This window comes from Equus przewalskii, chromosome 8 (assembly GCF_037783145.1).
Source record: "Equus przewalskii isolate Varuska chromosome 8, EquPr2, whole genome shotgun sequence".
Taxonomy (NCBI): domain Eukaryota; kingdom Metazoa; phylum Chordata; class Mammalia; order Perissodactyla; family Equidae; genus Equus; species Equus przewalskii.
In genome coordinates, this window is record NC_091838.1 from 28890610 (window position 1) to 28902824 (window position 12215).

The following is a 12215-nucleotide window of genomic DNA, read 5'->3' on the forward strand; positions in this document are numbered from 1 at the left end:
CATCCTTTAGGAAGAATTCCAATTGTTAAAATCAGTTAATGTATATTGCATTTAAAATCTATGTTGAGGATTGTTTACTGCTTATGTCCAGAACTACAGGACAAACAGATCTGCCTTAAACCATCAAGCATATTAAGACTTATTGCTCTCAGACGGTTTGTTGTTTTGCTGTTTGATTTTAGAAAGCTTTTTGAGTCATATATTATTTGCTACTTGGGAATATTTCCTTAATAACTTAGCACTTAAGTCGTTGGGAAATAAAGTCTTCATATGGAAAAGTTGTAAAGCACCTTGAAATGGACCAAAAAAATTACTGAATGCCTTGTCAAGCGCAGTCTTATGAGTTATTTCTGCTTTTCATTATCTTTAAATTATCTTATAATCCTGTTAATTGTAAAAACAAACAAACTAAAAAGAATAATGCAAATTATTCTGCTCCATAGAAATATAAATTAGTTGAGTCCAATGAAATGCAATGCAATTAATTATTGTCCTGGACAAATCATATTCATTTCAGCATTCCTTATCTATTTTTGTGTAATATTTTAAATTCTCCTTTGAACCCACTGTAACGTTACTGGTTCCCTAGTTAGTTAATGAGTTAAATATTTGGTACATGTTCATACCATGTTTGTATGGAAAAAGTATTTCTCCTTGGATTAAAATAATTTTGACTTACTATGTTACAGTCAGAACAGTTACAGAACCCCATTTAGCCTCAATAAATGGAATATAATGTCACTTTATGTTTTCAGGGTAGATCTGTATACAGAGTATCCACAAAATTCAGGGCCATTTGTGAAGATCAAATCCAGACAGGAAAGTAAAACGCTTCTTCCCTGGCTCCCTTGAGTCTCCTCTCTTCCTGGTACATTTAAGATACTATTACTCATCTGAGGCAGTTATTGTGAAGTCTGACTAAGATAAGTATACATAAAGCACCTAGCATAATTTGGCACCAAGCAAGATTCAAAATGTTAATTACTTTCACCTTTGTAAAGAATCGTATGAATAAATGTTGAAATTATGTTTCTTTCATATATTTTAGCACCCAATAGAGCTAATACTTCCTGATTAGAAAAACACCACCTTTTAAAAAGCATATCAAAGGCATTAACACTAATGGCTAATTTAAAGAAATAGCTAAAATGTATTCAGCACTGTGCGCCAACCTCTGTGCTGAGAGCTTTACAATCATTCCCTCATATGATCATCTCACAACAATCTTACAAGGTACATCCTAAGAACTTTAAAGTGGTGGCCCCATTTTGTCGATGAGGAAACTAATAAAATGAGTATCACAAACATGGAACATGGCTTCAATACCTCAATTTAAACCTTGAAAATGGGACATGTGTTTTCTGTACTGAAAGGTTAAGAGGTAAAACATCTGAAAGTTCACTGAGCCTATGGTTCATTAACATAGTTTCAATTTGAGTTAGGAGTTTTGATTGCTTTCACCCTCCCCAAATGGAGCTTTTCTTAGGATCAATTCTGATGATTGTTGACAGCTGGCATTTTACTTTGTATTCCTCTATTTTTGAACCTCAGCTCTTTGCTACTAACAGTATTTTCCTTTAAATTTGAACACTGCTACACCTTCCGGGTATAAGACTTAGGGGGTACCTGCACAACTGAGTCCTCAACTTTCTTTGAAGCAGAAATAAGCTGCCCAGAGATTGTCCCAATGCTTCAGGCACTTCCTTTAGCCATGCAAGCCTCCTCCTGAGAGTGCTTGAGCTTCTGGCAGCACAAAGCACGGCTGACATCTGGTGGGCAGAAATAGTAATTGCACCACTCCCGCCTGGGACTCCACATTCTCAACTTGGGTATACTCTCCTGAACACAATAAACTGGAATCCTTTCCTCAGCCATCAGGCACTTTATCTCTGAAGCAAAAGCCAGGTTTGCATAACAATCTTAAATTTCCTCTAAAGTTCCATTTAGTCTTCCAAATCTCACAGAAGATGGTTTTTAATGTAAACTTTGTGAAAATAAAAAATATCTTTTGAATGTTCAAAAGAAAAAAAACATCATTTCCACTGACATTTTTAAAGATGACTGAAGTACTCCTTCATAAAATACAAGAAATTTAGTTCTATCCCTCAGCATCTTTGCATATCCTTCTATATATGGATCTGAAGTTAATCAGAGGTAAACAACTTCAAGCACTTCTTAGCCATTCAACACACATTTACTAGGTGCTTACCAAGTCCCAATTAATATGCTAAATCTGAGATATAAAGATAAATAAGATGTGGTTCCAAATCTTACAATTCAGTGCATATGTGATCACGTTCATTTTAAATAAGAAGTACATTACACAGTCATGCACTACTAATTCATGTATGTAACTCCCAATTTCTCTTTCCCAATATCACCTGGGCCACCCAGGACATGGTTTGATGCAGTATTATTGCCAAAAACCATACGCTGCATGCCATATTTTTCTAAAAGTCCAGGTTGTTATGAGTGATTTCCCCAATCTCCTCGGTATATCTAAATATCATGTTTTTCAAATTAATAAAAGAATAATAATTTCCTTGTTTCTCTGATAATCTTTAAAACATTTTACCCCTTCTTCCTCACTGGAAAATAATAATAAAGATGTATTAAAAAGAGCACTGATTTTCAAGCATGAAGGATTGGGTTCGAATCCTGACATGATGTCTACTGTGCACCAGTGGTGAAAGTACTTCACCTTCCCGCTTCTAGGTTCTCTCATCTATAAGGAGAGTAACAGTCAAACTCACAGTGCCTTCGTGAAGAAGGATTACATACAATAAACCTGTAAGACTAGCAGAGTCCTTGGTATCCAGTTAGCACAAAATTAACATTAATTCTTTCCCCCCTTTCTTTCTCCCTTTCAGCCCTTCAATTTCACCAAAATTTCTCATTGCTCATTACAGCTTACAAAACCTTACAACTTCCATATTTCAATGAAAAAAGTACATCTGTTAATGTAGGAAAAACATACTCTATGTAGAGGTAGTCTTCATTTGGTGAAATAAATAGCAACTCAATTTTTTATGAACTTAGGACTCATGCTAAACTGAAACCAAATATATTCTTTATGTAATTACCTTTAGTTCCTCAATGCCAAGTTTATGTTTTTTAGCACCTCCAAAACATTGTGGCTCCAAAAACATTAGTCATTCCACTTTGAGTCAGTTCCAGACAAGAGACATAGATTTCAATGCTTATAAGACTTGTTTCTATACCATCATATAGTCATGAAGCAAAAGAAATTTTAAAAGCCTCCCTGGTTAAGTCCCAGGCAAAATGACACAAGTATTAAAAACAGGCCATTTACGGTTCATAGTCTAATAAAATTTATTTATCCTCATAGGCAACATGTCTTTATTTATATCCAATTAAATTTTTCATTAATGTAGGTGAACACAGAAAGAAATCTGTCAAGTTCCTCTTCACAGCAGTTCTTTTTCAATTTGAGAATTTTAAGGTCACCTTTCTCTTTTCTTTTCCAAGTTGGATCATTCCAGCTCCATTCATTTTCCTCACAGAGCATGCCTTAAATTTTTCCCCTATATTTTTCTGACCAATTTGGATTTCTTGACATTGTACTAATGTTTAAAAGATTATAATTTCTAGACAAAGTACTGGAGAGGCAACTTACTAGGAGAGCATACTTTTCTAATCATGAGAGAAAATGGTTAATCTGTCCCATGGAAACTTTTGCAAGTTTCTTAGACAGATGTTCTGAGGAAACTAAACTCAACACATTTGGCACAAGAACTTTAAGAGATTGTTGTGAAGATCTTACAATCATACTTCTTTCAAATTAGTATTTAAAATTAATAAATGAAGTACTTTGAGGCTATGTCTATTCCACTTATTTATCAATACATTCAACATACATTTTGCATTGAACTGATAACATACAACAGACAAAATATACATATATAATTCTTGTCCTTAGGGCATTTATGCTGTCCCAGGAGAAAAATAATAGATACAGGAAATTGTATATGTTCAGGAAAAAAAAAAATAGAAACTTCCAAACAGAACAGAAACTGAGTCTGAAATTGTCAGAAAAATGAAGAAAAGAGGAATGATGAAAGTCAAATCGGATTATCTAAGAGCAAGCTTTGCAGGATAAACTCGTTTTGAAGAAGTGGGAAATACTTAGAAGTTATCTAGTCCATATCCATCCCACGTGCTTCACTTTAGTATGAGGAAAAAACACATTGATGAAGAAAGGCTGCTCTGATTTTGAAATTATAAATCTTGTTCATTACTGCTTTCAAGATCAGTTAAATTTAATTGGTTTTCCTCTTCCCAAATGAAAAGATTTTCACCCTCAAAAACATAAAATATTTCTAAAGTATTTCTGTTGCTAGTATTTAAGGATGTCTCAACTTGGCAAAATAGGCAGGCTTGACCAAGCATTTCAGAGGAGAAATGATAGTTATTTTCTCTTACTGCTTGGTTGAGATTCGTTCTTGAGTTCTGGAATCTATTATTTAATAAGTTGTTATTCTCATCAACTACTTCAAAGATTTCATTTGTCTGATTCCTAAGGTCTTGTGTATTTGAATTTACGTCACCCACAGCTAACAACGTGTGCAACAAATTCACACAAAACCTTTTCTTCACATATGATTGAAATTTCTTTAAATTATTTTCTGCTTCTAAGTCCACGATGTTAATTCTTTTTAACTTTTCTCTTTTTTTCATGTTATTGAAATAAAGCCAATGAAATGTATTGCTAATGGCATTATCAATAAATGTGTTTCTCCTACTTGCTTTATTGTTCTCATCTCTGAACATGTTCTTGTTTGACTTTCGTAAATATGGGTGTATTTTCATCCATAAATGGAAACTCAAGTAATTTTCAATATCAGAATCTTTACAATATGCAAATCCTCGGTCTTTCTCATTTATAGGCTGGATAATAACAGTTAGTATTGGGCAATGTTGGCCACAAATAAAATAGAGTTTATCCAAAGAGTCACCTTCCTGAAGTGCACCACCATGACTCACATTATTACCAGGCAATGGTTGGTTTTTGATAGTATCATCAGAGACAGGATGGACTTTGTTACCAGCAGTCGTAAAGACATGAGCGACAGATGTGCATACTCTTTCTGACCGATGATTACCCTTATCCTCTGCATGGTGATTTGGCATTCTCTCCTCGGCAGAAGTTTTATTTTGAACATCTAGCAAATCCTCATGAAAAGGCTCAGAATCACTACAATGAGGCATGTTAAAATAATTGCATTTCAGTTCAAGGGGTTGAGTCAGTTCCTCCAATTCTGAAGAGGATAATTCAGCCATGTTTGGGCCTGGAGCCAAATTTCCAAAATGTGAATATGGTACCTCATTGCTGTTATTATCAGGTAGAGTATCCACTGATGTGGTGTCTGCATTGCCATATATGCCAAAATTTTCAGATGATACTCTCAGCAAATGATTTTCTTTCAGCAGCCATTTGCCTTTGTCAATCAGTACTCCTTCCTCTATGTCTCTGAGGACTCTGTTATGATCATTTTGTTTTGTACCATGTTCTACAATGTCTCGCCCATCATAATGGGCCCTCACATCATTAAAGTCACATTTATCTTGTCTTTCCTGCTGAAATTCTTGCAACACAGATGAACTATTAGATACCTGTACAGAAGAGCCAAACGACCGAGCTTCAGAATCATGAAGACCTGCTTTCCCAGCACACTGAAATTCCATAGAATTGTAAGGACAAACCTGAGATCTATGTGAAGACCCAGAAAAAAAAGAGGGTTTAATAATCTCTGCTTTACCATAAAGTTTTTCTATTGTCCTTTTAACAACTCCTTTATTGTATTCTTTCTCTTGAGCAATCACCTCACCACTGTCATTGGGGCTATCACTGGATGTTTTATATGACTGCTCATTCTCACTATCTTGTCTATAGTCTGACCAATCAGAAGTCACTGGACTTTTAAAGCAGTTTTTAAAATCGAGAGAGGACTCTGAATAACTTCCAATTTCCATGCTTTTTGCCATCATTTTTACTCTTATTTTAGCTTCTCCTTCATTGAGTTCCTTTTCAATATTTTGCTTAGAATCATAGCAAAACACTAAAGATGGTGGTGTTGCCAGGCTCCTACTTATTGTCTCACAAATCACACCATTCTTTTTCTCTTCTTCTATAATGTTCCTGCTAGAGACGTCTACCAATTCCAAACTTTTACTAGCCTCTAACTCTTTTTGGATTGATTCTTCAGTGGCTTGCTCTCCTGTATTTACGTTTGTATTAAAGATATCAGTGCCCTGGTTTTCTAATTCTTCAAAAGATTCCAACTCTGAAACATTTCTTTCACTTGATGTCATGCTGTTGGTTATTGAGTCTGGTTCTTCAGAAGTCTTTGATTCTTCCTTCTCAGAAGATGTATATGCATTTTTATCCTGAAATTTCTTTAATAAACAATTTTGAAATTCATCTGGAGAACTATGTTCCTTATCAAATTCTGATTCACTTGCACTTAGGAAAAAGTCACAATGGCTTAAACTACTGGTATTTTGATGTGACACCAAAATATTTAAGTCTTTCTGAACTTCATTAACTCTTTCTAACTCTCCAGTCAATTCTAAATTATCAGTATATGTGCTTTCTTCGGAATTTAAAAAGTTATTGTTATTGCAGACTTTGATGGGAATGTAGGCCTCATCAATTGGGCAAGCTGCTTCACAGAGATGGTTTTCCTCATGAGCACAAGTTTTATGGGATGATACATCATCACTAAGCGAACAAACCTCTCCTAGGAAACATGCCTTATTCATGGAGCTCTGATCCATGGCACAGCCATCAGTAGGGAAAAAAGTGTCAATGGGGTTACAAGTCTCTTTTGGAGGGTAAGTCTTATTCACAATGCACATCTCACATGGAGAGCAAGTCACCTCTGAAACACACACTTCAGGGGCACAATCCTCACTGGCAAAGTTGCTTCCATCTAAAGAATATACTTTTTGCATTTTTTCATTTTCAATGCACTTAGGAACTCTCTGAACGTTGGGTGTGGAACAATTTGCAGAAGGATCTAGTGGAACCACATCTTGTTCTTTCTCAGTGAGTCCAAAGTGATTCGTGATTGACTCCACTAAATTGGCAACAGCAGCCTTCAAGTCATCAGCCTTTTCTGTGATGGCAATATGCTTCAGAACCTCCAACACCACAAGTAATTCTGAAGTTCTGCTGGTAGTCTTGTGAGCATCACCTTGACAGAAGCTATGCATACTTCCCTTTAGGTTTAGCACCAGGAGCCAAGCTAGGAGAATATTAGTGGATGAATTACCTATTGGGGAAGGAAAGGGAACATCTGCAAGTGAACCTGGAATTTGAACAACTCCATTCTGAGTCTTGCGAATACTAGAAACTAAAGCATGCATTTGGTGAAGCAACATGACTGGTAAGAGGTTTTTTGAAATGTCCTCTTCCACAGGATCTACTTGAATGGCAGCTTCCACACTTCGCCCTTTTGTAGCTAGGTTTATTTCTTGGTAAACAAGGCTTACCTCTGGTCCTGACTTTTCAGCTGATATCTGACTTTTGCTATTATGATCATCAAGAGCTGACTGTGACAAACTACAATATTTATGCATAGAAAGCAAATATGCACCATTCAGAGAGCCAACTTGGCTATCACAGAGATCTTTGGTAAGTTCTTCACTGTTATCTTTGTCAACAGATTTACCTTTCTCTTCACCTAGATTATCTCCTGTCAAACTGGCATTTTTAGTTATGTGCTTATTACCTTCCACGGCAAAATGACTTCCTTTTCCAGAACTTGTGTGGGAATTATTTCCTGGAAAACTACTGTTGCTAAGATTTAGCGTACTCCTTTCCCTTTTGCATATTGGAGCTGATTTTCTAGGTTGCAAGGTTGAATGTGAATTTATGTTCTGCAACCATCTCTGTATATAATTTTGAACTGAATGATGGGCAATATCCTCAGGAAAAAACGCTTTTTTCAAAGATGCTAAGGAATTCGCCCTGGTTGTAGCATGTTGTTTACTTACAAGAGTACCTAATTTCAACTTATCCCCTTTTTGCTTTTTCTGGCTTTTTAAAGTTGTATGTGAACCATCAACTTTTGAAACTAAACTCTTCTTTGCCATTCCTCTCAAATACCATGATGCCGTTTCTGCTTGAGCCTGTGGTCCACAAAAAGCACTAGGTTTCTCCTCAAGGAGGTTAAACACATGAAATAATTTTTTATTTTCAAAAGTCTTTTTGCAATATTTAAATTCATTATGGGAAAATACCTTATCTCCTTGACCAACTTCTCTTTTTGTAGGTCCTCCTAAGCTTACTTTGTTGAATGGTCTGGATTTTCTTTTGGCTAAAAGTCCTTGAACGTTAGGATTCTGAATAGTATTTAATTTATTTCTATGGAAATTCTTGGAATTCACAGGATTGAGATTACTTTTGGAACAAAAATAACTTGATTCAATTACCATATCACTTGTATGGAGGTCTCCCTCACAAAGTACCCCTCCTTTAAGGGGATTGTGTGTATGTTGTAATATGGTTTGCTGTGCAATTCTCCCTCCTGTGTTTTTTCTCTCACTTTTGCTAGAGATTCCTTTGGTTGCAATCTCCCCATTCGGATGCCTAGAAACTGTCACTTGGTGCTGAGATTTCATTTTCTTTTTGCTGGTAAGAGATGATGAAATCTGCTTTTCATTTTCTGGAAGTTTTGTTAAACCACACTGGGAAAACTCACTAACTAGTCTGTCAATTCTTGTGGTGACAGTAGAGGAGCCTACTGAAGCTGGGGTGTCAAATAGTTTTGGAGCCTTAGAAACAGTTTTGCCAGTCCCAGAGTTGTTACCTGAAGCATGAGTTGCATCTTCTACAATAGGACTGAACCTATCATTGGTGTCACCATAAGTTTTGAAATTTTTGATATTAGTTTTGTTGTCTGATGTTACACTATGAACTACACCTTCCTCCACAATTGAGTTTTCTGATATAGCCTGTGGCAAGCCATTATTATGGGACATCTCTAACATCTCTTGAGTTGTAATTTCTACAACACCAGCACTTACTCCACTTGACTTGAGTAGTTTGCTTTCCCTTTTTCTTTCTAAAGATGACTCCATCTGTTCATTGCTATTGATCTGAACAAGTACTGGTTTGTTAGATACTGATGACATTTTACTGCAAGAATGTGTGAACATGCGATATTCAGATTTGTTTTCCCCACCTTCCCTTTCTTTACTACAGGAAAACTGTCTAATCGTTTTCTCTTGAACTTCAGTTTCAGATACTAAGGTCACACTCCCTATCACAGACTTCTTTTGTCTCACTCTCCTTGGTCCAGGTGTAGGTGGCCTATAAAAATGACGCTTCACTTGATCCTGAGTTCCCTGGATAGCATCTGTGTCCATATTAGCATTCTCCCAACTAGCAGAACTAAAAGTTTCAGCCTCTTGATCTGTCATTTGAGTGTTTATTTCCTCCGCCAAACTGCCCTCTTGATTATTGCCTTTCTTCAGAGGTGAGACATCTGCAGACAATGCTCCTGCAATCTTTAAACCAGATGATCCATCATCTGTTCTTCCTGGAAAACTGCTTATCTCATTCTTTTCATTATTATTAGAAAGACCAGCTCTACTGACAGTGGTTGTCCATTTTATAGTTTCCTCCTCTTTTATCTTGAATTGAACTTTCATCTCAACTGTCATAGTACCATCTTGATTAAAAATAATTGATTTCTCAATATCATCTTCAGACGGATATATCAATAAATTCTGAGAATCATTTTTTTCTAAGGCCAAGTAATTTTCAGGAGCAAAAGAATTGTCTGAATAGCAATCGTTATTATGTATTTTGTCAGAAGAAACAGAATAATTCTGGGACGTTGGGCTTGAAGGCATATGTGTGCTCACTTTCAAGATTTAAGAGTAAAAGATGCCCCACATCAAAATATAAAGTGGATGGTAGAGAAGATATAAATATCCAATAGAACAGGCAGCAAAAAAAGAAGAAAAAGCAAAGAATTAGTATAAAAAAATACTCAATTTTCTAAATTTCATGGTAACATATTGTTAATATGTTTCTCATCTCTATGTATTCATTAGTTACTTGAGTTCAATGTAATTTCTATAAACTACTGTTAAAAAGAGAACTTATAAATCTACTTCAGCGAGGAGTTCACAGAATTTTAATTTTAATGAGTTTAATAAGGAAAGTATATATTAGAAATTGCTAAGGATTCTAGAAAAAGTAAAAAGATTTTTCTGGGATTTTGTTTTATTTTGTTTACCAGTATGGAAACTGGAGGCTAACCAAGTGTTGCTTACCTATTCAAACAAAGCAAGTAATAATTTATGGTGGTATTCATTTTCCTATATGGGCATATCCAAGAGAGACATCTAGAGCATACGAAAACTAAAACTTTTTTAGAATTCATATAAAAGACTAATCAAGAAATAATTGTGAATATTCACTTTGCATAGTCAGTGCAGTTGATTATTAATAGGGCACAAAAGAGAACAGGGCTAGACCTAGGCCCAGATATCTAGTTATCTTTTTAATCTGTGTCTCTGGAGACAACCTTGGCACTCATGCCTCTTAAAGTCAATCAAACTCCTGTTAGTTTATACAGATTTGCACAAGCTCGCCATCAATAAAATGCCATTAATGTTCCAGAGTATAAACCTAGCCATATTTTCTTTTATTTTTGGTATACTTTTTACCAAAATTATAAATGAAAATGTCTCTCATAATTTTTTAAAGTAAAACTTAATATAGCCCTCAGATTCCCTGCAGTCATCAAAAATCATACTTAGCAGCCTATATCAGAAACAAAATAATAAAATCATTTTAGTAAAATGACCAAGGTAAAACAGTACTACCATATGCTTAACAGACATCTGGCAGCTAATACCTATGAAATAGAAACATTAATAATTATCTATTGAGCATATCCATTAAATAAATGACAATAAATAAAAGATGAGCTCCACCCACTCTAGTAATATAGAGATTAAAATGCATATTATGCATACTTAAAATGTATATTATTCCATGTCTAGATAGAATAAAAACTAAAATTTAAGTATAAATGGCAATCAATACTTCAGCATAAAGCTAATTTATGGAGCACAATGACTAATGAGATTAGCCATGCTGCATGGGGAATTTACGGCATATCCCACACTCTTGGCCAAGAGGCCCTCCCCTTCTCCTCCATCCAAAGGATAATGCCATGCTGTTGAGCATTTCCTAAGGAATTATCAACCTAGATTATTGTTAACTAGCATGAATTGGCTACATGAACCTTGTTTTAATAAATAAAACGTGGATCTAAGGACCTGTGATTTTCACCGGAAAATTTCATAAAGTGCAATATGTACGTAGTTAGAGATTATAAAAAATATAGTCACTCAACTAACCTGCTAAACTCAGCTGTGACACTAGACAGTACTATTCAGGGAAAACTGCAACTACAAGAGATGTCACTTACATATATTCCATAAAATTCCTCTCCAAATCAAGAAATGCTGGCATATTGATTTTTTAACTAGGTATTATATGCCAAAAAAAAAAAAGGATACTTCATCAATTTACACAGATATGTCACTGATTGATCTGGAAAAGTCTAAAGAAAATTATGACTCTTTCCAACTATAAATATAACCAATTTTTGTTTAGAATGTTTTAATCTCCTCATTTTCTCTGCTGTGATGAAGGAAATCGGTCATTTAAGCATGTTGTTGTTGAGGTAAAAAAATCTCAAGTCTAAAAATAAAGGCTATATATTTAAGTGACTTACTCTTTCTGCTTTCTGACCTAGCATTTCCCTTGGGGTGCACACGATGAGAGATCCCTGGTAATCTAGCAGGAAGCAAGTACTTCTGGATGTCATAATTTCCTGGTTTAAATGGCTCCCTTCCCGCTGCCACCACAGCTCCAGAACTCAGGATCATGGCCTGGAGACTGGGAACCTAGAAGAAACCAAAGAGTTATGGTCCTTACATGAGCGACATGAAGTTTTGTTCCTTCCATATGGTAATTTTATAACTCATTGAATCAATTCAACAATCTCTCCAGCTTGAAAGAGATAATCACCAAGCATTTGTCAGGCACGAATAATGTATACAAAATAACTAGAAATACTAAAATGTGTGTGCAGGAGGGTGGGGGTAAGACCAACATCCTTATTGAGCCCGCATACTAGCTGGAGGGAGACAGATGGGTCTTCCGT

At 35.5% G+C, this 12215-nt stretch overlaps 1 protein-coding gene across 26 annotated transcripts in view; it reads right to left on the reverse strand.

Annotated features, from left to right (window-relative positions):
- Nucleotides 1-12215, reverse strand: part of RP1 (RP1 axonemal microtubule associated) — a 440182-nt gene that overhangs the window by 281951 nt on the left and 146016 nt on the right. For 21 of the 26 annotated variants that reach the window (XM_070631597.1, XM_070631612.1, XM_070631605.1 and 18 more), the window contains one exon: nucleotides 11784-11955. In XM_070631597.1, coding sequence (XP_070487698.1) covers nucleotides 11784-11955 — 172 coding nt within the window. Of the gene's footprint in view, nucleotides 1-3308; nucleotides 9894-11783; nucleotides 11956-12215 lie in introns of those variants that run through there. The other 5 variants (XM_070631591.1, XM_070631590.1, XM_070631589.1 and 2 more) reach the window with 1 other exon arrangement.